At 40.8% G+C, this 27,213-nt stretch overlaps 1 protein-coding gene across 1 annotated transcript in view; it reads left to right on the top strand.

The window, feature by feature from the left end:
* CIMIP6 (ciliary microtubule inner protein 6) overlaps positions 1–26,265 on the top strand; it is a 30,497-nt gene extending 4,232 nt beyond the window's left edge. Inside the window, exons 2-5 of the mRNA XM_032771740.2 lie at positions 1,587–1,818; positions 3,545–3,698; positions 22,294–22,409; positions 23,470–26,265. Coding sequence (XP_032627631.1) covers positions 1,587–1,818; positions 3,545–3,698; positions 22,294–22,409; positions 23,470–23,826 — 859 coding nt within the window. The 3' untranslated portion in view covers positions 23,827–26,265. The remainder of the gene's footprint in view (positions 1–1,586; positions 1,819–3,544; positions 3,699–22,293; positions 22,410–23,469) is intronic.
* Positions 26,266–27,213: the final 948 nt, after the last annotated feature.

The following is a 27,213-nucleotide window of genomic DNA, read 5'->3' as shown; positions in this document are numbered from 1 at the left end:
GCATAAATAAGAAATTTCTTCCTATACGCTATGGGCATGTTTGGTTCTGAGGAAGACACTTTTTGTTGAAACACTAGCTATATCTTTTATGTTAATTATCAGTTCTATTTATTATTTGTTTTTCTAATAAAGTATTTATTCACTTTATTCATTATTCACATAGAAATACTTCTGAGGTAGTCTGGGTTTTTTGAATTGGGGTGTTTTCTTTGTAACTGGAATAGTCAACTTATTATTCCATTTCACGGAAATGGAGACAAGCCTGAATGAGAGATTGCGGGGAAAAAAGAAGGAAAGGAGACATTTTGAGTGTCATTAATGTGCAAATGATAATATTGTTAACTGTGATCAGAGATAATGTAGGCAAAGTATAAAGACAAGAGGAAGTGACTAAGAACAGATCCCTTGGGAACGCCAGCTGAGAGAGGATGAAGGAAAAAAAGATTATCCTAGTATGATGTGAAAGATTTATTAGATAAGTTGGAAGAAACACATTGGAGATCCAGTCAGAAAAACCATATGTGCCAAGGTGATAGAGATGTGAGGGATTCACAGTGCCAAAAGGAGCTAATAAGTCAAGGAAGATCAGAAAAGAAGTGAGAATTTGGAAATTTGATACTAGTAAGTCATTAATAATTCTTGGGAGGATTGTGTTGGTAGCACGTCCATGGCAAAAACTGGATTATGAAGGATCAGGAATAGAATGCTGGACATTGTGAGGAAGAATTTGAAAATAGGCATCCCAGCCCAAGAATTTAGAATGTGAAATGGTCTTGAGCGCTCAATTATCAAGTAAAATACATCCGTCTAAGTCTGATGCAAGTTTATTTAAAGGGGATCAGAGTCCTGCATGGGGAAATAGATTTTACTTTGTGTAATGACCCATCCACTTCCAGTCTTTATTCAAGCCTAATTTGGAGTGGATGGGTCATTACGCAAAGTAAAACCTATTTCCCCATTTCCCCATGCTATTTTTTTCCCCTACTGTTACTTATACCTTCTTGTCAACTGTTGGAAATGGGCCATCCTGATTATCACCACAAAGGGTTTTTTCCTCCTGCCGATAATAGCCCACCTTAACTGATTACTCTCGTAATAGTTAATATGGCAACACCCATTTTTTCATTTCCTGTGTGTGTATCTTCCTGCTGTGTTTTTCACTGCATGCATCCAATGAAGTGGGTTTTATCCCATGAAAGCTTATGATCAAATAAATGTGTTAGTCTCTAAGGTGCCACAAGTACTCGTTCTTTTTATTTGTACAGCCTCATCCTGATTTCACCTACACAAGTATTTATCATGATTAACACCATTGAAGTTAGTAGATACGTTAGTGAGAGTGATCCTAATCAGGACTTAGGGTTAAGCTCTGCTGTCCTTTATGACCATGTGAATTTAGAGTAACTCCATTGAAATCAGTTTTATTCTGGACTTGGTAAGTAGCGAGTGAAATCTGAATCAGGCCTACTGAGTTCTTAGCAGGTATTTTATTATCCTCTTCTATGTGATATAACCATTATACTATCAACAAATATTGGTATATATGCATGGAAATAATCAACTCTTTGTCATGTTATGTCTTTCAGCCCAAATACTTATAGAATATTTAATACTGATATACCAGAAGTAAACATGAGAATAGAAAAGGTCAACGGTGAATATATACCTAAAAAGAATAAACAGTCTTTCCAGCACTCGTATTTACCAGAATGGCGCAATAATCCCCAACCATGTTATGCAAAATTAATTAACACCAATGTAAGGTTCTTAAATGAACCAATATACTATATGGAAACAGAAGGCACAGTGGCTAAAAAGGTAGGACCATTTTGCATTATCTTTCAAATTAAGGTAATATTCTAAATAATATGTCCATGTATGTTGTATAAAAGAACTAAATTAACTAATCTTAAGGATCTGAATGAACGCCTCACTGGTAAGGAAATAGAGTATTATGCCTTAAAATCTCTGCTTAACTTACTCTGTTGTGCCTAGGTATTGCAGCATATATGCCATGTAAAATCATTCAGTGGGTGAGGATACTTGTATTAGCCAGGCACAATGTGGCAAGTTGCTAAACTCTGACTGTCCTTGCTTTTGTAAGTTTAAGTGAGATTCTTGGATTTACTTTAGCACACTGTAGTTTGTAATTTAATTTGATTCTCTTTGTGTACTAGTATTAAAAGAGAACAGTGGTTCTTAAAAAGGGTGTTTGTATATCTCATTTCTGTGGTTACACCTACACTTGTGGTGGCATGCAGAGTGCAGACATTGCATGCCCAGCTGTAGTGGGTATAAATAGCAGTGTAGACAGTGAGACATAGCTTAGAGCAAGGGTTCTCAGGAGATATTTTGGTGGCCTCCGAGTGCGGCCACCAATTCTTGCTGGTGGCTGCTCACACACTTTTTCCTAAAATACTTAATTAGCTTTAGGGAAAAACAAATAAATTTGCACATAATACATGTCCAAATCATTGTAATTTATTTATTGCTAGCTAGTAAGTCTGTTGTGAAAAGTGATATTAACAAACATAGAAGTATCACTTTTCACAGCATACTTGCTCAGCCCTGACAAGCCTGGGGACAAATTAAGCCTGGGATGGGGGGCCAGGGGAGGCAGCTGGGGGCTGGAGCCTGAAGCCCCACAGCCAGAGCCCGAAGCCTGGCAGCCAGGGGACAGGGCCTCGGGACGGAGCTTGAAGTTGTGCGGACAGAGACTGCTGCCTCACCAACCCAGGGCTCAAGCCCAAAGCCTGAGCCCAGCTGCCTCTGGGAAGGTGGGGAAATCACTGCCTGCCTGCTCCTACAGCATTGCCCCCCAGGTGTTTCTGGGGGGACAGGGCACAACCCTTGATGGTAGCCCCAGCAAGCAATACCAAGGCAGTGCATCCAGGAGCAACAGAGAGGGGGAGGAGCCGCTGCTTCCTCCCCTCACCCAACACAGCCCAGGAGGCTGTGGCTGCAAAAAAAGCCCCTAGTGGCCACATGTGACCACAGTGGCTGCATTTGAGAAATGCTGGCTTAGAGTACAGTGCTCTACAGACCTGAACCCCCAGGGCGTAGATATACATAGCTCTCGACACACCCAAGTAGTGCCTCCCATGTCCACACGGCTATTTTTAGCAGTGTAATGTCCCACTGCCGGAGCCTTTCTCCACAGTAATAAAAGGCTCCAGCAGCAGGTAAAGGCTGCAGCGGGGAGAGACTCCCTGCTGACAGAGCCTTTCTCTGTTGCCTCCTCCTTGCCGGATCCTTTGCTTGACACAGTAAGGGGGGAGAGAAGAATTTCTGTGCAGGACAGAAGAAGGGGGAATAAAGATGCTGGATGTCAGTGGGGTCATGTTAATCAAACTTCAGACTAGGCTGATTTTGCTCCTATCTAGGAGTCAGAATGTGCTAAGCAATAGTGAGAGTAAATTGAGGGGGAGGGGGAGTTGAGAACTTGTGGAGGACAGAGGAAGAGTTGGAGAAGCATTCCGTCAGTACTTGCTTTATATCTAAGTGTTTAGATAGACATACATTTTTCTTCCCTTTGACTTTAAAGCATCATTGGTGGCCAAGTGGGGAACCATGTGTATATCATTATACTCCACCTTACGACAGACAGAGCACTCAAAGAAATGATTTCCAGAAGCCAACCTGTACATTGTCTTCTCCAACTAAATACAGCAGTAAACTACAGCCTTCCTGTGGAATAGGTAAGAACCTGTACGGAAGCTCTTTTTTCTTTCTCCCCCCCATACATCAATGCAGATGTAGGTTTTTTTCTCTCTATTCAGAATAAACAATAACTGGTAATTCAGGTACTTTTGTATGGGATCTTTTGCTGTCCGACTTTGGATCAAGTTTTGATCTCAGTTGCACCAGTGTACATTTGGAGTAACTCCATTAAAGTCAGTTGAGTTAGTTGGATTGTTGTAAATCCAGACTAAGAGCTGAGTCGCTAGCTTACTATCCATCCATCTCTCTTGCACTTATCATTATGATGTCTGAACACTTGGTAAATGTTGTCCATTTAATAACAACCACTGTATAGAATACATACAAATACTTCCTATTGGCTCCCCCTCTTCTGCAGTTTGCAAACAAATTCAGATTATACAAATTAGGGAAATGTCTAATTTTTAAATATAACTGGAGAGTGAATTGCAAACAATCCTTGAACTATTTCCATCAGTTGCAAATGTATTTGGTATTCATAATTGTTCTGCAGATATTTTGGGTGAATACTTTTTATCAGAAAGAAGCTGTTTGCTCTGACTGTTCTCCCTTTGTTTTGTGGTTCGTCACCTAAGTGGTGGTGTTTCTACTCATTGATTGTTCTTTTGTTAAAAAGGTTCAGTCAGGTGAAGAATGAATAAGATTGAAAATTCTCTGAGCTATGCCCCAAAACAGGTGTAAAGTAACCCCCTTACCTTTCCCCCAGCTGTGTTGTAGAACAAAGTAATAAAAGTGAGCCTTCGCCAAATTTGTTAAAACTGCCCAAGTGGGAGCTGAACCTCCATCATGCAATGTTATAATAGTGACTGGAACTTTAACCCTGGCAACAGGACTTAGAATTCTTACCCTCCATAAAATCAAATAGAGAGGCATGAGGCAACCAGCAGTGTGCATATATGTGGGAGGGGCCTGGAGTGTGCTAACTGGCCATATCATCTGCATTAGTGGTAGTCTCATGCCTGGATCTCTCTACGTTCTCTCTCGAACCGCGGTACCAGCAAGCAGGGCTGTCCTCATGCTACTGTGATAATTCATTCAATAGCAGCTGCCATACTGCATTTTCTGATTCCATACATATTTCTTCTAAGGGGGCAACTGGTCCTCAGACCAACACCCTTGCTGGATATGCCAGGATTGTTACTTACCACTTTATGGTATCCAAGAATACTGCAATGACAAGAACTTAGCAGCAGTCATGAAGAATAGTATTGTCTGTGTATTGTGAGTTGCATGGTTCTCCACCAAAAAATGATGTATCACTATAGTGACTATTTAAATGTCAGAAAACATGACTGAATGCAACAAAGTATTTTCTATTTAACAACACAGCATTTTTCTTCTATCATTAGTACAGTTAGTGAAATGATATCATTGAAATAAAAATATATTGGCCCAGATGCTCTCCTGTTCTGAGTTCCCACAAGCCAACAGCGAGCCTGGACACGGACCATTTTTAAAATGTGGCAAGGGGACTACCCAGTTGGAGAGTTTAACTAGTTCCTGTTCTCTGTGGAGCCTGAGTAGCACAAAGACAGTGGAAGAGGCCAGAGACTCTTAGGTTTATGTAGTGCTGAAAAACTCCAAAGCATTGTAGCTATTGTATGCATAGGTGTCACTTCTCTACCTGGCATTAAAAATAGGAACAGGACAAGCACAGCTCGCCTTCTCTGTTAAGTGCAGAGGAAAAATTCACTGTCTTTGGTTTAGCTTGAGACAGTGCTGCACACTTGGGGCTCTCTTCTCTTTAGTTGGTGAGGGGGACACACTCAGCAAGAGAATCTGAAGTCAGAGCAGTAGAAGCTAGTAGTTGGCTGGGCAGAATGTGGTGCTCACAATCTTTCTGGCAGTCCATGCAGTAGCAACAGCACCTGAGGGAAGAAGGTGTCCCATTTCCCTATATATTTCCTCTCTTCTGCAGCAAGATCTATGCCCCTGCTGACTCTTCTCCTTCAAAGGTGAGAGGGGGAAGACACCTGCAACTGCTGACTTTCTTCCACCTCTGGGGAAACATAGAGAAGTAGCACATAATACATATATTCAAAATCTTTTAAATCCTGCAACTTTCAACCTACAGGAAATTGCATCGGGTGTTGCAAACTGTTGGAGGCAAGAAGCTGCCAAACCTCCAACTTCTGTTTAGTTTTTGGTACACATTCTCTATCCTTGTCTAGTCTAAACTCTTGCACCTGTTGGAATAGGGGTAGGAGGAAAATGGAGGTGCTGCTGTGTGTCATACTTGCAAACACACGCGCACACGTTCTTTTTGGCTGGTTATGTACCTGCTTGGAATATGAATTCCTTTGGGATACATTTCTTGTCTCCATTCTCTGATCTTCGCTACATTGCATCCCCACGTGTCATCAAAACCCATGATGGCATCCACCAGAAGTTGTGAGTTTCTCTAACTAGTTTAAACTGCTTTAACCCCTGTTTCCAACCATTGTAGTGCGTTCAACTTTGGTGTGGAACAGTAGCTATATTACAAAGCACAGCAATGTAATACAACCTTTCAGGACTGGAAATGAGAATAGATAATATATCCAACTGAAACTGCAAAGGCACTCTAATTTAGATAGGCATATTGTTATTACCGCATTAGAATTTGACCACGAATGCCCCCATTATTGCAAAAAAGCACCACGGGTGTTTTGTTGACTACAGATGCTCAGGACCTCAGTTTTAGTGTCTACCCAAAAGAGAGAATCTCCTCCTAGCCTTGTGTTGGGACTGTGGTATCCCCAACACTGTGGCTGTTCCTGGAGTTGTTCTAGCCAAATACTGTCCACTTGACCATACTCAGCTTATAAGAGCTAAGATCACAGCCTAAGGTGGTATGACTGAAGGTAATACAATTGGCCAAGTGCTCTTGGGTACTTTTAAATTATAGACTTAATTTTAATACCATGATGTTTAAGTTGTCAGATAGCTCCTATCATTGACAGCTTCAGGTTTTTGATGGTGTAGACAGCTTTGCACTGAATACAAACCCCAAAGTAAATCATAAAAGGATTTATTTATTTTAAAAATCTTTTAAAGGTTACTGTGTATAGTTTAGCTTGTGTGATGGAATATCTGAGAACAGAGTCTCTGCTGCATACAGCTTCTGCTGAGAGAACTGTCAGGGAGCTATTTAGAATTCTTCCCAGCACAAGTTAGAAGCAGCCTAGGGAGCTGCTCAAATTTATACCAGCCAACTATAATTCCCCATAACTGGCTGGGGACTGCTGGAGCTTCCTAGCCCAAGGCCTGAAATTTGTGGGAATTTTCTGCTCCACGTGGTGCAAAGGGACCAGATCAGGACAGAGAATCTGCCCCACTGCATTAGCAAAACACTAAAACAACGTGCACTTTCTTCAGTTCCAAGTGGTAGTGTCCAAACGTAAATATTAAATGAAAAATGATGGTGTTATTTTATTATTAAGATACTCAACTCTTACATGTAAAAGACAATAAACAACTAAATGCAACAGAGCTTAGATTAAATGTTTGATTGTGGGCCCTGCTTCATCTGCTCTTTGTTGCTCCAAAGTGGCGCTAAGATTGGTGGGTCTGGTCCTTGGAAAATCTCCCCTCTGAAGTTCATTGGGTGGGGCAGAGCTGCTACAGCTGCTCCTGTGTAACTCTCTCATCCCCAGCTGCCAATGAGGGGAGGGGGCATAACTAGAGCAAAATAATGGGACGAGTTCCCCTGTGTTCTGGTTGTAACAGCTCCTTGGGGCCACTGGGAGCTGGCACAAGTTAGAGTAGCCTGAGTCTACAATAAGCTGTGCCAAGGGCCCACTCTGATGTATGGCAGTCCCAAGATCAAAGGAGTGCAAAGGGCACCACTGTGACCCTCTGTCCCTTCAGTTGTACTGAGTATTGCTCAGCTGTGACTGAGGGTCTGGCCCTCAAAGACAGATACAATAACCAGTCTATAAGAATGTTCATACCAATTAAATCTTATCTAATCATTCGTTCATCAACCCACTTAATTAGCCACGGACTCTGATATTTCAGCTATGTTATGCCATGCCATGTCAAGAATGAAAGTGTTCTTTGTGTAGTATGCCACCCAACAACTGTCTGCCTGCTATCCGCTGTAAAATCAACAAATATTTCTCATGCAGCAGAGCTGTATCTACTGGAAAATAATTATTCACTCCTGGTTTTTTAAACCAAGATGACTTAAAAGCCATATTCTTTTCATCCTGTGCAGTTAGTATTTGATATATCATATGCAAGTTGGCTTCTCAGCTCTCTTGCAGGTTTCATTTGACTCATATACACAGAGAAATCACATTTGCTAGAATGTGGTGTGGTAATATAATCACTCTATTCAAAGGTAGATTTGTAAGATTGAAAATTATGTATTTTAATAGCATAAATGAAATAGTACAGTAAATTGGAGGTAGTGATGAGTCAAATCTGCAAACCACATCTCATGTGGTATAAATGGGCCTGGCTCCATTGGTTTTAATCTGCAGTAATTTACATTGGCTCTAGATCTGGCCCTCTAATTTAATATAAAACACAAGAACACAACCAAAACCAAGGAATGCACTGAGATAATCATGCTTTGTTTTTACCAGCAAAGTGCCTGATTTTGCAACCCCTACTCTCATTGGGTAGGAATTTCTTGCTCACTTCAATGGTGGTAGTCTTATGAGTAAGTGCTGGCCAACATGAATAAGGTTTGCAGAATCTAGCCTGGAAATGTTTATTGACAAGTTTATTTTAAGCAGTGGCTTCTGTAGTATAGGGCAGATAAACTGTATGGATGCCACTGAAGCAAAGAGCCCTTTTGCCACTGTGAAAACAGTCATCCATGGCTGGACATCAGCTTAGGCAGTATACATATTAGAAACTTTTCTGTGTTATCAGAGTTACCAGAAAATAAATTCAAAGCATTTGTCAGACATGACAGGGCACTCTGCCTATTTTGGTCATGCAGCACATTCTTTCCTATTACTGTTCTGGGGGCTTAATCCTGCACTTAGATGTGTGCTCACAACTCCCATTTACTTACATGGAAGTGTTGGGTGTGTGACAGAGAGAAGAATCTGATTCTGTAGTTTGATTACAGTAGCGCATAGAGACCCCAACTAATATTTGGGCTCTATTGTGCTAAGTGCTGTACAGACAAATAGTAAGAAACCGCCCCTGCTTTAAAAGAGTTTGCAGTCTAAATAGATAAGACAAAGGAAGTACTATTGTTCGTATTTTACTGATTGGGAACTGAAACGAGAGATTAAGGGACAGATTTACAAAGGTATTTAGGCACACAAAGATCCATATAGATGCCTAGTGGGATTTACAAAAGCATCTACGCAGGGTAGGGCCTAACTCCTATTGAAAGACATAAGATGAGGGACCTAACCTGCTAAGATACACTTTATTTATTTATTTTTTTAATGCCACTAGGTGCATATCTGTTTCATTAGGACCAGATTTAAAGAAGTACTTAGGCACCTAAGTGACTTGCCCATGGTCTCACAGGAAGTCTGTGGCAGAGCTGGGAATGGAACCAAGGTCTCCTGAATCCCAGTCCAGCCTTGTTGGTGTTCTTGCCATTGTTTCAGTTAGTGCTAAGTGTTCCCCCTCCTCCTCTCCTCATTATTTTCTACTTTTCAGAATTTTAGAAAGAGCAAAAGTGAGTTCAGTAGTTGTGTGTTAGACCTTGTCTACACTAACAAGTTTTGTCGACAAAAGTTATGTCAACACTCAAAAATCGGCCTAATGAAAATTGGAATATCATGTTCACACTTGCTCTCTCTGTCACCAGAGAGAGTCCACAGTTGGGGCACTATCATTGATAGTGTGAGCAATGCACTGTTGGTACCTATCCCACATCCTGGGACCGGGCTCAATGTGCCATGATGCATTGCTTTCTGTCCCAGTGCTCCATGGGCTCCCAGCATTTTGCAGCATTTTTCAATGGCCCTTCTTTGCTGTGCACCCCGGCATCTTTGTGAGAAGGGATGGATCCCACACTGCTCTTCTGTGTTCTGTTAACTGTCATGAAGACTTGTGGATGGCAGTGCAGTTAATCATAAAGTTCCTAACTGAAAAAGACTCCGTCGCCTGACATGCTGTGTGATACGGATAGGAGCAACTTTAGATTCCTTTTGGTATTCACAGAAGAGCTGCATAGGGTAGACTGTTGCTTTTGGGCTCGGGAAACAAGCACTGAATGTTGGGATCATATCCTCACGCAGGTGCGGCATGAAGAGCAGTGGCTACAGAACTTTTGGATGCAGAAAGATACCTGCCTGGATCTGTGTGCGGAGCTTGCCCCAGCACTGCGGCGCAAGAACACCATAATGAGAGTTCCGCTCTGTCGGTAGAGAAGTGTATGGCGATCACTGTGTGGAAGCTAGTGACTCCAAACTGCTACTGATCAGTTGAGAATCAATTTGGAGTCAGGAAGTCGACCACTGGGGCTGTGTTAATGCATAATGCAGGGCAATAAATCACATCCTGTTACGAAGGACTGTGACTGTTGGAAAAGTGTGTGAAATAGTGAATGGATTTGCAGAAATGGATTTCCCTAACTGTGGATGGGCAATAGATGGCACACACATTCCAATTTTGGCACCAGACCACCTTGCAACAGAGTACATCAATAGGAAGGGATACTTGTGGATCACTATGGACATTTCACTGACATCAGCATGGGGTGGTGCATGATGCATGGATCTTCAGGAACACTGGCCTCTATAGAAAGCTACAAGGGGGACTTTTTCTCCAAACCAGAAGATTACAGTGTGAGATATCGAAATGCCCACAGTGATCCTGGGAGACCTGGCTTACCCTTCACAGCTGTGGCTCGTGAAACCTTACACGGGACACTTGGACAGCAGTAAGGAGCGGTTCAGCAACAGGCTGAGTAGGTGCCTGATGACAGTTGAATGTTTCTTTGGCAGATTAAAGGTGCACTGGCGATGCCCTTATGTCAGGTTAGACCTTAATAAGGATAATATTCTGATGGTCGTAGTTGCATGTTTTACGTTGTATAATCTCTGTGAAGCAAAGGGTGAAGGGACTATCAGAGGAGCCCAGAGGGGGACAATTCAAATCAGGGAGGCTTTGAGGCAACACTGCTTCTCATTTTCAAAAAGTAACGTATATCTCTGTGTTTGGTGCTGCAGTGTTACATTACATGTTTTCCTAGGAAGTAATGGTGACATTTGGGCCTTACAGTCCAGCAAGCACAAGAATAAACTGCCTGAGTACGTAGTGCCTGCTATCTCAATTTGTAGAAAACAAATAAAGATGAGTTACCATTCAAAAACTTTGCTTTTATTGCACAAAAACCAGTACACACAAAGATGCTTGGTAGGAAAGGAGAATCCAGGGAAGGGCAGACTTTCAGAGCTGTATGTGGATCCAGCTATCGTTGTGAAAGTTGTCCGAGGGGGTGGAGTGAAGGGGGAAACCGAGAAGACCTGGAAAATGGAAAGGAATGTGTGGGCAGAGTTGGGGGGATGGGGGAGAAATGGCATGGAAAAGAGTTCTGAATGTGCTGCAGGGGAGGGCGGGCTCGGATCTGCTCAGTCTGCACCATTATTAAGTACTTCAGCATCTGCGTTTGCTCCTCCATTACTTTAATCATCCTCTCGGTAGCATCCTTAACAAACTCCTGATTCTCTTTTTTGTCCTGCCGTTCAGTTTCCTAGCACTTCTTGCATTTCATTTTCTCTGCATTGGAGCAGTTCAGTACCTCCTGGAACATGTTGCTGCATCTTGGGCACTTTCTTATCTGGCGGCGATGCTCGGCTGGTGAGTGTTGGGGGTGGAGGATGGGGCGTTCCATGTGGGGAAAAGAACATGCACTCTGCAAGGATTGTGGTACAGATGATTAGGGGGAAAAAATTAAAATTTCCCACACTTCCACAGGTGGGGGTCATTCTAGCAGATATCTCACTGCTGAGGGTAAGCAGGGAAACCAGAGTACATCTAGTCCATGCTTGTGGCTTCCACCCTGCTTCCTATGCTGCTTGCCTGTGTGACTCTTTGGTCCCTGCAGAAGTGATTATCGAATGGCACGGGAAAGTTTTGTACAATGGGAGAAGGAACAAAGCTGATCTACCATGGAACCTGCGGCAAAGGATTACCAAGTACCTCCAGAAAACTTTCCTGGAGAGCTCTCTGGAGGATTCCTGTGAGATCTCGGAATGCATCAATACCCCATTGTGACGTACTGATTAGCTACACAGAGAAATGTCTAGCTCACAGAAACGCATCCAGCGTCCCACATTTCTATGCCCTGAACCTACCTCCACACTACACAAGCCACAGCCACTTACCAGGAGTCTCATCTCCTGTTTCTTGCTCGCCGGAGAACAACTGCTGAGACTGGCTGGACACCTCTGGAGTGGGGAACAGTTCCTGGCTGCGTGACCCACTGGCATCTAACTCCACCTCTTCATCAGTTACTTCGTCCTCTGGGTTAGGTCCTCTCCACTGCCTCCAGGCCCGCCAAAGTATCTACAGGGCTCTCGGCGGTGGAGGTGGGGTCACCAGCGGGGATAGTGTCCAGCTCCTTATAGAACTGGCAGGTCTTAGCAGGAATGACGGTTTGCCTCCATTACCTTATGATACACCTGCCTCAACTTCTTTATCTTTGCTGTACACTGCAGTGTGTCCAGTTCATAGCCCTTCTCACACAAGCCTCAGAAATGTACCTGTGGGTATCCCAAATCCTATGGCTCAAGTGCAGCTATGACTGCACAGCCTCCTCTCCATATACTGAGCAGATCCAGCAGTTCCATAGTGGTCCAAGCAGGGAGAGCATTTGCTGCTGTAACCTGCCATGGTCACCTGGGAAGATGAGATGAGACCTCTCCATGCAGAGCCAGCGGGAAATGGAATTTCAGAAATCCCTTGTGCTTCTAAGTGGGAGGGGTGGATGGTCGTTTACTTGGCTGCAGGGCAGTGGAGTTCATATTGCTGACCAGAGCGGTCACAATGGATATTGTGGAACACCTCCTGGAAGCTAATTAAAAGGATGAAATCAAGCGTGGTGTTTACACTGGCACTTTGTTGATGCAAATTTAGAGGAAAAAGATTTGTCTCTTGGAGTGGTTGTATTTTGTCACCAAAACAGGATATTTTTGCTGACAAGTCACATTGCAGGGTTTACACATTCACTGTTTTGTCGACAAAAGGCAGCTGTTGTCCACAAAACTTTGTAGTGTAGACAAGGCCTTAGTTAGTGAACATAGCACAGACTCTTGAGGTAGTAGACTTTGGGTAATTAACTTTTTCAGAAGCCCCTAAAAGTGACTGAAGAGCCTAAGTCCCACTGAAAGTCATCCTTCATCGCATGACTGTTTGTTCCTCTGTCTGCCATACATTACTGCCGGACTATGCTTCTACCTTGTCTTTATTCAAATGAAAAACTCTGTAAGCCCACAAGAAATGAATTTAGAATTTGAAACACAACAAAATACTGAGCCATCCCCACAATTGGATTTCACAGTACTTCCTGAGTGAAAACCTGGCCCTATTGAAATAAATGGAAAAACATTCCTTGACCTCAGTAAAGTCAGGCGTTCATCCCTTATCCTGCGTGGGTCGAGTTCTGAGCTCACACCACTGTTGATCAAGAATAACTCCATTGAATGCAACAGAGTTACTACTGGTGTGAATGGGTTCAGAACCAGGCACCAGTTTTCCCTTTTACACTGTAAACTTTTTGGGGCAAAGGCTGCCTTTGTTTCTTTTACTGTAGTGCTGAGCATCCTGTTTGAGTTAAACAATTTAAAAAGATGAGATTTTCCTGTCTTTTTATCACAAGGCTTTGTCCTTGCATTAGCAGTTTTTGCTCCCTTTTATATACAGACAAAGCACAAGGATGCCTGTATTAGCAGTGCTTTAACAATAGAAGGTTACACAGGTTTTATATCGGTGTAAATTCATTAAAGCCAATGGAGTAACATTGCCATCACACCAGTATCACAGAGTATGGGCTTGGCCCTATTATTTATTATTGAACCCTCTCTCCTACCCCCTTCACTTGCCAAGATGCTTGATGTGTAGGGGCTCCCTTTAGTCCCAACTTTGAGAAACAGCTGGCAGAACCTCACTGTGTAAGCCTCAAAGAGCAGGGTGAGAAACCAACACTTCAGCCACTTTCACTACTGAGGTTGTATTAAATAGTAGAGCAGCATCGGAGTGGTGCATGGAATGTAATCTTCTGCTAGGTCAGGTGAGGTAGGGTATTTAATGTGGCCTGAAGAGCTGTTATACCAATATAATAAAAACCAGCAGGATCTTATTAAGAAGGATAAGGCAAAAATGCCACATTTATTGTAAATATATTAATAAAACAAAAGATAAAAGTAAACAATGTTGTTTGACTACTTATTTTTATTACTACTTATTTTTTACACACACACACATATATTCATTCACACATTTATTTAAGTTCTCTATAGGTGTTATAGTTACCAGCCTAGAAGTTGCTCATGCCAAGTTACTGGCCAGGTATTTTGGCCATGAGGATGGAGCCGAGTCCGTGTCAGATGCACCTGATGCTCCTGGAGGTTGGCAGCAAATAACGCTTGTGTTAATATTGTAGGTAAACTGGGGTCCCCACAAAAGCAATATCGATATCCCAGGAAAGCAAAGACACAGGTTATCCAAATCATTCAGAACCTGGAAGAGCAGAGAGCGATTAAAAAAACTAACTCCCCTTTTAACTCCCCTGTCTGGCCAGTCATGAAGGCAGATGGGCAATCCTGAAGACTAACCATTAATTATAGGAAAATCAACAAAAAAAGTATACTCATGGCCCCCATCATGGAAGATATGACACAAGTCATCCAAAAGGTGCAAGCCACCTCCAGGTGCTTTTCAGTTATAGATCTGGCTAACTGTTTCTTTGCCTTATCCCTCTTAATAAGATCCTGCTGGATTTTATTATATTGGTATAACAGAGCCAGTGCTGGCAGAAATCTCTCTCCTTCCTGGGGAGTGCCAGTACCTCTGCTTCTCCCCATAGGTGGATCTAGATTTCTGCCTTCGGAATACTCCTCCTGTATATTTAAATACAAATAATGAAGCAGTTTATTTTGGATGATTGATTGTGGGGATATTGCTCACAAACCCAGATCATCTAATTTCACATCATGCCATTCCATTGATAAGGAAAGTGATGGTTTCCATGTGTTGGCATGTTTGCCATTTTGAGGTTGAGCCAGTTGTCTTTTAGCATTAGGCTTCTGTAAGTGATGGAGGATTATGCCTTGGAATTGGTGTGTTAAATGGCTCAATTCCTTAAAAGGTTATAAATGCCGAGCTATTCTCTGGGAAATAATGTATGGTTCCTTTCTGTTTGACTTTACAGAGATGAAAAAATAGGGGGGCGGGATTTTTATGCGTACCCTAGTTTTGCCACGTAAAAGAATAATAATAAAAAGCTAGTGTATTCCTGTGTGCTACATAACTGCACTAACTGTTGCCTGTTGAACCGTGTAAGGATCCTCCTCCTTACTCTGTCTCCTACAGCCATTTCAGCGGCTAAGGTAGTTGACAACAATGTTTTTGGCTATAATTTATAACTTTAGAGCTAATTTGTCCTATTTGTGAGTTTTATTTGTGTATACCTATTTACCCTCACTGGGGATCTAAGACTCCATCAAATGACTGTCAGACATGCTATATTCGGATAGCTCACAAATCCAGAGAAGTAGATGGTTTAGTATTCTAAAACTTTGTCTAGGCATTTTACCATGGCAGTATCTGAGCACTTACAGAAATACTATGGTTGTCATCATCACGGCCCTTATCCCGCAGAACGCTCGCACACATACAACAGAACTACTCACCTGCTTAAAGTGATCTTTGTGGGATCAGATCACATGTTGCTAAATTACAAGTGAGTCTTAAATTTGGTTCTCTTCTCTTCTGTCACATGAAGGAAAAAATTGGGATTATTATTATTGAGTTTTCTACTGGAATATTATATAATCTATTACGAGTGTTCTTCTGTTATCTAATATTCCAGTAGAAAACTCATGAACTAATATCACTTTATTGAATTTATTGATAGACTTATTATGCTGAACCAAATTATTTGTGAATAATTCATCAATTTAGAGAAATAATTTGTGAATATTTGACAAACATTATTGATCACCTATAGAGGTGGTCACATACTGAGAAAAATGATAACTCATTTATTTGAGGATTGACAAGAAAAAAAAATCAGTGGAGATATTCATTTGAATTATTTGGCCAGTTCAAATTCTACCTTATCACTAGAAAATGCCACTGTTCAGAGTTCCAATAAAAATGTACCATCTGTATTTAATTGACCAGAAATTAAACATTGAGAGAATCTTTTTTTTTCTTTACAAGAAATTCTGTAGGGAACTAGTATAACCTTTGCTCAGTTGTAACAAGAACACAATCTACAGAATTTAAAATGTTGGTATTCACAACTTCTAACACATTTTGGATGAATGTGCTGCTATTTTATATTCCAGTAAAAAACTCATGAAGTAATGTAATTCTTTATATAAGTTTATTTTTCAGACTTACAATAAAACCTCCATTCATAGAATTCCCAGATCCAGTTATGAAGTACTGAAAGTGGAAGCTAGATATGCAGTTCATACCTATATTCTTTACCTGAACAGATCGCTGGTGCATTACACAGAAAATAGCATAGCATCTTATAGTATGTCCCAGTCAATCTTAAAATCTTGGGATCTGAGGATAGCTACAGATGTATTTGTGGTGCCTGTAGTGAGGCACTGTGGCTTCCCTCTGACCCAGAAGGGGAGGAATCACCCTCTTTGCCCAAGTGGGCGGAGTCAGACCAGCCTCATACCTGCCACTGAAAGTGAATAGGTGGGACAAGTAGTATAAAAGGCGGAGCCACTAACTCAGTTGGGTCTGGAACAGTGAGGGAGATAGATGCATCCTGCTTGCTCCTGACTGACTTTGCTGCCAAGCCCAGAGATGCCCTCCTTGCAGAGGAACCTGTGTCTACAGGGCAGCTGCTGGGACTGCCGCTGGCCACTTACCCTGGGGAGATGGAGGACATTCCTTTGATCCAGATACATCCCCAAGGAAGGGGAGGAAGTGGCCCAAGGGCAGCCAACTCCAGTCTGGCTGTAGTGCTTTCTGAAACAGTCACTGAATTGTGGCTGGATTCCTCACTGACCCAGTGGTGGACCACTCTGTCACTGTTAGGGCCCTGGGCTGGGACCCAGTGGAGTCTGGTGGGCCTGGGTCCCCCTAACCCTTGCCACCAGACCGGGTGGCTGGGATTCCCCTACCATCTGCCAGAACTCGGATGACAGGCTACTTGCTAGCTCTACCCTTCTTGAGGGCTGGAGCTTATAGACTGTTGGTGTTTTCTCTGCCCCTGCCTAAGGGCCCAGAGCCTATAGACTACACTGGTCTACAATTTTTGAGAAGTCGTCTGCTTCAGAGATAAAATGTGGTATTTATTATGTATTTTGATTTGCTGAATTCAAATATGACAATTAAAACAACTGATTGGCTAATGTTTCTAAGATATTTAAGTTTTTACATTTTATGTCTATGTATATTGTGTAGATAGTAGAGTTTTAATCATAAATTGTAAACCTAGGTCTTTTCATGTGTTTATGGTTGCTTTACATGATAATATTTCACCTGTCCTGTTTATGTAACACTTTAAAAATCAGCAAAAGGGTTATATAAATAAAATTTATTATGAAACAAAAGGCAAAAAACTATTATGTACATAGTTTAGTCCTATTCAGTGTCTACTTGGTGCTTCTTGGCCTGTCTCTTGTATTCATTAAATGGAGCATCTCTTGTCACTGTCCAGCAATAGTCTGCAAGCATTGATGGGCTCCATTTGCCCTGATAGCGTTTCTCCATTGTTGCAATGTCCTGGTGAAATCGCTCGCCGTGCTCGTCGCTCACTGCTCCGCAGTTCGGTGGAAAAAAATCTAGATGAGAGTGCAAAAAATGTATCTTTAGTGACATGTTGCAACCAAGGCTTTTGTATGCCTTGAGGAGGTTTTCCACCAACAACCTGTAGTTGTCTGCCTTGTTGTTTCCGAGAAAATTTATTGCCACTAACTGGAAGGCTTTCCATGCCGTCTTTTCCTTGCCACGCAGTGCATGGTCAAATGCATCATCTTGAAGAAGTTCACGAATCTGAGGACCAACAAAGACACCTTCCTTTATCTTAGCTTCACTTAACCTTGGAAATTTTCCACGGAGGTACTTGAAAGCTGCTTGTGTTTTGTCAATGGCCTTGACAAAGTTCTTCATCAGACCCAGCTTGATGTGTAAGGGTGGTAACAAAATCTTCCTTGATTCAACAAGTGGTGGATGCTGAACACTTTTCCTCCCAGGCTCCAATGACTGTCGGAGTGGCCAATCTTTCTTGATGTAGTGGGAATCTCTTGCACGACTATCCCATTCGCAGAGAAAACAGCAGTACTTTGTGTATCCAGTCTGCAGACCAAGCAAGAGAGCAACAACCTTCAAATCGCCACAAAGCTGCCACTGATGTTGGTCATAGTTTATGCACCTCAAAAGTTGTTTCATGTTGTCATAGGTTTCCTTCATATGGACTGCATGACCAACTGGAATTGATGGCAAAACATTGCCATTATGCAGCAAAACAGCTTTAAGACTCGTCTTCGATGAATCAATGAACAGTCTCCACTCATCTGGATCGTGAACGATGTTGAGGGCTGCCATCACACCATCGATGTTGTTGCAGGCTACAAGATCACCTTCCATGAAGAAGAATGGGACAAGATCCTTTTGATGGTCACGGAACATGGAAACCCTAACATCACCTGCCAGGAGATTCCACTGCTGTAGTCTGGAGCCCAACAGCTAGACTAGAGCCAATCAACAATTTTAATCATCATTTTTGTTCTCAGTGACCCAGAATTAGTAAAGTTTGACTACATTTATTTCAGAAGCATTTTGGCTGTAGAGCAGTGCTATCTGGGGTTCAGCGTCACTAGACCGGTCAGGATGCTAACGCCTGGTCTGCTAATTTCCACTGATACTAGGCAGCGATCATAACTATGTAGTGAGGTGGTGTGGCCTCCCTCTGACCCAGAAGTGGGAGACGACTGCAACACCACTACATGCCCCACAAATATATTACGGACACTTCAATGCATATTTTTGCAATTGTCCTAAAGTAACATGTTTCCAGGCTTCTTAAGTGAAATGTATCAGAAAAATAATAGCAATATTTCTATAGCTCTTTTCACTCAAACCCTCAATGCACCTTACAACCACAAGGACAATTCACAAAGCTTCACAACATTTCTGTGGGGGAAGGTAGGTTTCATTACTCCCCCTTTGTGGATAGGGAAACTGAGGCACAAGAGGTTACATATCCTTAACAAAGTCACACAGCAAAGCAGCAATCAAGCAAGTCTCCCAATCCCAAGTTTTAATCACTGGAAACTGTGCCTTCAAATAGTGCAATTGATTCCTCTTCAGAATCTTTTGAGTGCTAACTTGCCACTTTTAACACATCAGCAAAATGTAATACTGACAGCTTGTGCCAGAACAATGTACTGCTAAATGCTTGCCAGATCTTAAACCTCCAGTAACTAAAAACTAGTTGAAAGAGTTTGCAACTTTCAGAAAGAGTGGAAGATTAATTTTACAAAGTGGTCTGCCTATTGATCTAAACTTGATATATCTGGCATCAAAGTACTTAAACATAGACTCAAAATCCACCTTATGCTGATCTTCCAGAATACAGTATTCACCTCTGTTTCCGTGTCTACTCAGTGATGTATTTTGTTTCCTCGAATATGATTCTACCAAAGCTCAGTAGGTTATCATTTTTGTGCCTGATTTGCCCTTTGCCTCTGTATGGCGCCTGTGAACACTGTTGGTACACTGTGTTCATGTATTCTGAGTTAGGCTTGGTCTACACTAGAGGGGGGGGATTGATTGAAGTTACGCAACTTCAGCTACATGAATAACATAGCTGAAGTCGACGTACTTAGATCTACTTACTGCGGTGTCTTCACTGCGGTAAGTCGACGTCTGATGCTCTCTTGTCGACTCCACCTCGCCCTGGTAAGAGTACTGGAGTCAACGGGAGAGCGCTTGGCAATCAATTTATTGCATCTAGACTAGACATGATAAATTGACCCCTGCTGGATCGATTGCTGCCCATCAATCCAGCAGGTAATGAAGACAAGCCCTCAGGATCAATGTATTGATGTATTCATTGGTGTACTGACATTTTTGGGTACAATTTCCTCAGTGTATTTATGTGAATTTCAATGCTCATGACCAGTGCCCTGCTGACAGCACTGGAGACTCAATTTCTCTGTTTATCCCCAGAACAGACACAGAATGGGCAACATTAGCATAAACTTGTTCACACTTTCCTGCTAGTGTGCTTGGGCAATGATGAGAAGGGACCATCTCTAGGGCGGAGAGGATAGTTCAGCCTCCACTGGCCCCTTTATTCCTTGCCTGACCTCTTTACTGTTTTCCTTTTAATGATTAAAGGCCCAATCCAGCTCCCTCCAAAGTCCACGGGAGTCTTTCCATTGATGTTAGAAGAAGTTGATCAGGTCCTTTATTGCTGTGAAACTTGTGTATCATTCTGTTTTTATCAGACAGTTATATGGAAGATATTTTAAAAATATTTTAAATTATGTGTTGTGTTCTCTTATGAGTATATCCAAGTAAAAACTGGATGAAATAGAAGATGGAACATAAGCAACTTCAGACATCTTGGCACAAAGGAAAAATACTGGGTTCTGTTCCCAGCTCTCCACTGACTTGATATGCAACAAAGATCCTAGCCAGCTCACCACTGTGCCTCAGTTTCCTCATCTGTAAAATGTTGATATTTGAGGTCATTAAACAAAAAGTGCTATATAAGAGCTAAATGTTCTTATCAATAGGTAGGGCCAATTAACTAATTGTCTTTAAATTTTTCTTAACACAAAGAATAAAATGATTTTTAACTTATACCCTTTAAGAATAATTGAATTTCCACCAAATTTAGGCCTTGATCCTGTAGCATATAGCATGAAATCCATATCTGCCCATATGGTACAAGTCGCATGATAAAGGTCTTTGCTGTAAACATAAGATTTCAGCTCTGGTCCCATATTTAGTGTTTATTTTCAAAATATCAGAGGGGTAGCCGTGTTAGTCTGGATCTGTAAAAAGTTACAAAAAGAGTCTTGTGGCACCTTATAGACTAACAGACGTATTGGAGAAAGCTTATGCTCCAATACGTCTGTTAGTCTATAAGGTGCCACAGGACTCTTTGTTGCTATTTTCAAAATGTGTGTCCTAACTGCTGCAGCAATTAAGATTTGTTAACACTGTGCAAATGAAAGCACGTATGGTTTGTATTTTTCAAAAGTGACTAGTGATTTTGGGTGCCCAATTTGGGATACCTTTAAGGAGCCTGATTTGCCCAAAGTATGAAGCATTTGTTCACAGAAAATCAGGCCCCTTTGAATTGTATCAAGTTGGGCACTCAAAATCTGTAGTCCTATTTGAAAATTGAGAGTGTGTTTAATTGAATTATCCTTTAAAATTATGCATTTATACTGTACACATGCAGCATATTTCAGTATAGCATTTTAGTCTATGTCATGAAGTAATAACTGCAAAATTTATTCCAGTTAGCTTGGACAGAATCCTGTTATCTGAACTGAAAACTGGCTAAAAGATTTTCAATAAAGAGTAAAATTAAATGGCAATATATCTAATTGTGGGCAAGTGTCTAAACATGTGCCCTGAGATCTTTGTGATATCTGGTCTTGGTACTCTGGTGCATAGGAGGAGTTTACAGTATGCACCATTATATTTGGTTTTTAAGGTGCTAACTGCTTCCTGGATGTGCCAAGCCCACTCTGTGTTTCAGTGTGAAGAGGGGCAGGTCCTTTTTTTCCTCCTTGTGGGGACTCACCAGGGGAGGAAGGCTTCTTTGCATTCTCTCCTGACATCCACCCACAGGCAGGCCAGTTGCAATCTGTGCCCAAGATTGTTCTTGTGATACGGAATTATAACTTCACTTGGGACTTTTTAATATTAAGCACGAGGAACTGTATTGTCAGGAAGAGTCCTGTACGTACTAGGTGATCTAACAAGTGTTTTCTATATCTCACTTTGATAATTCTTATACTCAGAATGCCCTTCCAATTTCTATTTGTCTGGCGTCCATTGTTACCTCATCCAAATCACTCATTTAAAAACAAAACAAAACACTTATGCAGCATTTCCTATGAAAAATGAGTTCGTTTCCATTCCAAAAAGCCTTGAATCAACATGATGGATGTATGCATGTAAAATGGAGTGTCCATACAATCATGTAATTAAGTCATGCCCCTCTTTGCCTCTGCCTTTCCTGATATATGTTACATCTTCACTTGTATCAAGCCCATCATTTATTTTTTAAGCAATTCAGGATAGGCATCTGTATTTTTTTTCTTTTCTTTTGTGTTTCTGTGCAACCTCTAGTACATTTGTGAGTGCTGTTAAACAGTGATTCTGTGCCGTCCAGCATGAGGCCACGCCATACATCATTGCCCTGACTTTACAACAGTATTGTTTTTTTTTCCCCAGTTCCACTTGCAGTGCCTAGAACATCAACAAGCCTTCCAAAAATTTTACAGGAGCGGACCTCCTTTATTCATCAGTACAATGCCAGAAAATCTCCTAATGAACCCATCCGAGGAAAGGTAAGACAATGTGCATCCTGTATGATGAATAGCGTGCAGGAAGCTGGAGGAGTAAGTTTATTCCCAAACTTCCGACTGTTTTAAAATTAAGAAATACTGTCACATGCTTTAGAATTGCCAGGTTTTATTAAAAAGTGTCATTAATATTATAACATAAACATGTCATTTTGTGTTTATGTGCATCAGAACACTGTGCTTTCCGGCACCTATAATAGTACTAAATTCCCAAATGATGTATGACACAGTTTGGATTTCCAGTAGGTCTGTGTCCACTCTCACTTACATCTGAGGTCAGTGGAGTAAAAATGATGTGCCTCCGGAACCAGGTCCAATGTGTATTTTGAAGCCATTCCATAAGTAAATGTCCAAAAGTTTTGTCAGTCTTTGTTGCTACAAGCTTTTTGTGTGTGTGTTTCTTACAAATCAATAATTAACTGTGTAGGAGCCTGATCCAAAAGCAACTGAAATCAATGGAAAGACATCCAGTGACTCCAGCAGGCTTTGAATCAGGCCTAAAATGCAGAATTCCATTGTTGGAAACATTTTGAAGAGTACAGCCTATTGTTTGTTCCTACTTCTGTTTATAAAAAAGAGAACCTTTCTGTGCGACCTTAATGGACAAAGGCCTTTGGGTTCCAATCATAAATCTCTGGCCTACGAAAGCAGCAGTTTAGAATTGTATCCATAGCAACCTATGTAGCAAGAAATGAAATCTGATCTGATTAGACTTGCACAGGAGAGCTATATGCAAGTCACACACTCAGAGTGACAGAATGGTTGTGAACCAGAGAAAATAAGATGCATTTTTTCTTTTATTTGTTGTTTCTCTCCAAGTTTTTGTGCTGTGCTCCATTTTATGAATAAAAAAGGCTAACAGGCCAGTCACTATTCTATTGCCTGCAGCTATTGGGGGGGAACCTAGGCTGATGGCCAGTTGAGAGACCAAGAAATAGGTGGATGTTTTGCCAGCACTTGAGCTAATAAATGAACTCAGATCACAGCTGTTTTTACTAACTGCTTATGCTCCCCTGGTTAACGTCAACCTTGTTTCCCTTTCCAGCGACATGGAGCTTTTGTGTGGACAGAGATAAAACCAGTGAGTGGGCCAATAGTTCCTCAGGGAACAGAAGTTTTCCTGAGTGCTAGAGGGTCAGGCTCACTAGAACAGCCGAAAACAGAGAAAGGAAACTCAGTGGAAAGCCAAATGACCTCACCCAGTCTCTGCTTGCAGAATTCCCAGGAGACATTAGGCTGTGAAACTCACTTATCAAAACCAGACCTCAGAGAAGCAGCCAAGGCATACCCCAGAATCCCTGTGAGAGCACAGAAGAGTTCAGACATTTCTCAGGCAACTGAAGTGGATGTTATCTGTCCTGCTGGGGAAGAGTCTTTATGTCCAGCAATGAAAGTCCTCTAGATAAATCTCTGGATAAGTTACCTCCCGCACTTAAAAACATACCACCATCAATCACTAAAATGAAGAGAGCCTAGAATCACTGTGCAAGCTAATGCATTTTCTTGGTCTAATATCAATAATACTAAACACAAGCTAACAATTCACTGGTGTCAGCGGGAACACAGTACTCCTTTGACAACACAACAGCTGCACTGTACTTTGATGTTTGTAGAAAACTATATGCCTATAAGAATTATGGGTTGGTTTTTTAAGGTGGAATTGTTTTTCTTGTTAGGCTGAACACAATCAGGTTGATCATATATATTCTGTGTTAAGTCTGAGTTTGAGTTAATTAACACTTTTAGGTGTGGAAGTGATTATGATTCTTGAAAATGTACTTTTTTTTCAATAATAGAAACACCAGTTACAATATTTGGTTTTATTGCTGTTATTTTAACATATATAGTTGTGACATGCATTATCTCTTTGGATGCTGCAGTGCGGGGTATGATTTCACACACCATATGGTGTCAGCTTGTGATAAATGGAAACCATTGTGCTTCCATAGGAAACAATGGCAGTCAAGAGAGAAAATTTGCTATAGCCCACAGGAATGCAAAAATATTGTGTATTGCCACTCTAAACAGTTAACAAGGACAATTTTGGAGTAAACCCTTTTTCGTTTTGGGAGCAAGGAGGACAGGCATTTTCTTACAGACTTGTGCTGCTGTTCTTGTCTGAGTGTGTCACACGTCAAAAATGCAAAAGAGATCTGAATTACTGTACGCTTTCCCCCAATACTAGAGAAAATCCATTAATCCAGAGACTGATGGGTAAACTTTTACTGATTGGACTATTTCCCTATTTGTTTTCATGCTGCGTCGTCTTATGATTCCCAATAAGATTTTCCCAGTTACACTCTTAGGGAAACACAGAAAGTTTAGGCTTGAGTTATAACTTACAGTTATTCATCAAACAGTGAAGCAAGTTATTACCTGTAGTTCTTAAACAGCTCCTTTTGTATACCAGAGAGGTTAACGTATGCATTTTACTTCAGTGAGAGCAATAAAAGTTTAATTTCCAGCTTTCTGCTCTGAGAAGATAGTATAACAATGTTATATGTTCTATATTCACAAAGGATAACAGCAAAAAAAACCTGGGGAAATATTCTTTGGAACTTATTTTGAATCAGTATTTACCAAGGATTGGGCAGATCCCATATATTATAGCTAAAAGTTAAAATGAACTATATATATAGTGCTGATTAGTTGTTTTTGTTTGAGCTGACACTTTAGGGACCAAATTTGATCTTCAGATGTGCATACACAACTTCCGCTTGTGTTAGTGGCAGCTGTATACCACATCAGAGGCAGAGTCTGGCTCTTTTAATGTACATACTAGTTGTAGTAGTTACATGTAATTCAGAACCTACAATCATTACTATATTAATAACATACTGACATTTGTGGACATAGGTGTTGGTCACCACTGAATCATAATATAATTATATTATAATTTTGTTTGTCTTCTATTCATTACATCTTTTGATTTGCTTATATGATGAACTGTCCATTTGTAGTGAAGTGACAAACAAAGTGTGGATGTAGGAAATTAGTTAGTTAGAAATGAACAAATGGGGTAAAACTGAAACATTTTCTAAAAATGCTAATACAAAAGGGTCAGCTGCTGGACTGCAATACAGCTCAGTTTTTAGCTATAAAGGAAGCATGCCCAGCACCAGAAGGATCACCCCAGTATAAGACATATGTTCGGGTAGAGTGCAGCCAGCATTGAAACTCCTTAAATCATTTCCCTTCTTGTTACTGACATAGGGAATGGGGCTAGAGCAGAAAAAATCATGGCCAGAATACCCCTACACTGCATTACTTTTGGCTGCTATTTCAACCTCTTCAGGCCACTAGTAAGCAATGCAGATTAGAGCCAGCAGGTAGCTGGTTAAACAATCAGAGCTACTTTGTGAAGTGTTTTGAGATCTATTGACAAAAAACATTATGTAAGTTAGGTATTTATTTATTTATTAATTATTATTTTGGGGGAAAAGACTTTGCATACCTGACACAGAAAGCTCTAACCAATGCTCAGGCTTCTTCTGGACAGCAGACAGTTTTTCACATGAAGCAACAGAAGTCTGGCATCATTAAATTAGATATTTTCATAAAACAAAGGAATTTTCAAAACAAGAACTTTGTTACTTTACAGCTAAATTTACTAAGGGCCATTTGAAAGGTGCTGTTAAGAAACAAAACACAAACAATAAAAACAATGGAAAAACATAACAATGATTAAATAAATTCTGGCACTAACCTAACCTCCAAATCACACATGCATATGTGAGTATGCAGCTACACCATTAAACAGAAAACTCTTAGTGACCAGTACCCAAACCAGCTTATTTTTGCCACTTCACAAGCCCCTGTACTTTAAAGCTTGAACACCTTATTCATAAAAAAATTGTATCCAAAACATCAATGATACTTTACAACCAATGTCTAGCTGCATCTATTTCTATCAAAGTTTCTGTAACCTCCATCAATTGCAGTCTGAATAAATTAATTCCATGTACCCTTAATTAGGTAAATAATCATTAGAGGCAAAGATGTTCTTGCATCATAGGATAAAACAGTTCCCATTATATTAAAACAGAACTGTTTGTGTCAAAACATACTATCAAACTTGATACACAGAACAAATAGTGTGTTTGTGTATATAGATATATTAAATTATCCAAATGTATAATACTAAAATGGTGAAGGATATAGTCAAACGAAAGACCATCATTAACTGAAGTAGTTAACAGTTCTCAATTCACACACTACAGTGGAGCTAGAAATACATAATTTTGTATCTATATAGTTCACTAACACCTGAGTACCTGTATTTTATATTCTTTCTGATGAATTCTTCTATCTGAGAGCTATCTTTTGAATATATTAAACTTGTTCTAAGCCTCTCTTGTGGATTTGTTGTAGCTATTTTGCTCCTTTGACCATGTACATTCCGCTGTGCAATTTGGGACTTCTACCATCTGTGCACACTTTATCACCTGTGTATTGAACACTTGTTGCCTCAACAAATTTCTTTCACATTAATGATACTTTTTATTTGCCTCAAGCATTAGTGAAAACATTTTACTAGCTAATATACATATGGAAAAGCATATTGTTTTGTTTAACTGGAAATTGTCTTTACATTTATTTTATAAATACTTTGAAAACATCTCTTCTTTCCAGCAAAGTTACCCATTGCCATTCATATGAGAGATTAATAGATAAACATGCCAAAAGGAAAATGTAATTATCCTGTTAAGCCATTTTAGCAAACCAGCTCACAATTAAAGTAAGCTCCCAGGCCTTCTGTAAGAGTAAGTTATGTCCATATAGAGATGTA

This window comes from Chelonoidis abingdonii, chromosome 3 (genome assembly GCF_003597395.2).
Source record: "Chelonoidis abingdonii isolate Lonesome George chromosome 3, CheloAbing_2.0, whole genome shotgun sequence".
NCBI classification, from domain to species: domain Eukaryota; kingdom Metazoa; phylum Chordata; order Testudines; family Testudinidae; genus Chelonoidis; species Chelonoidis abingdonii.
The sequence above is the reverse complement of the archived record's forward strand: the minus strand, read 5'-3'. Positions and strand labels throughout refer to the sequence as shown.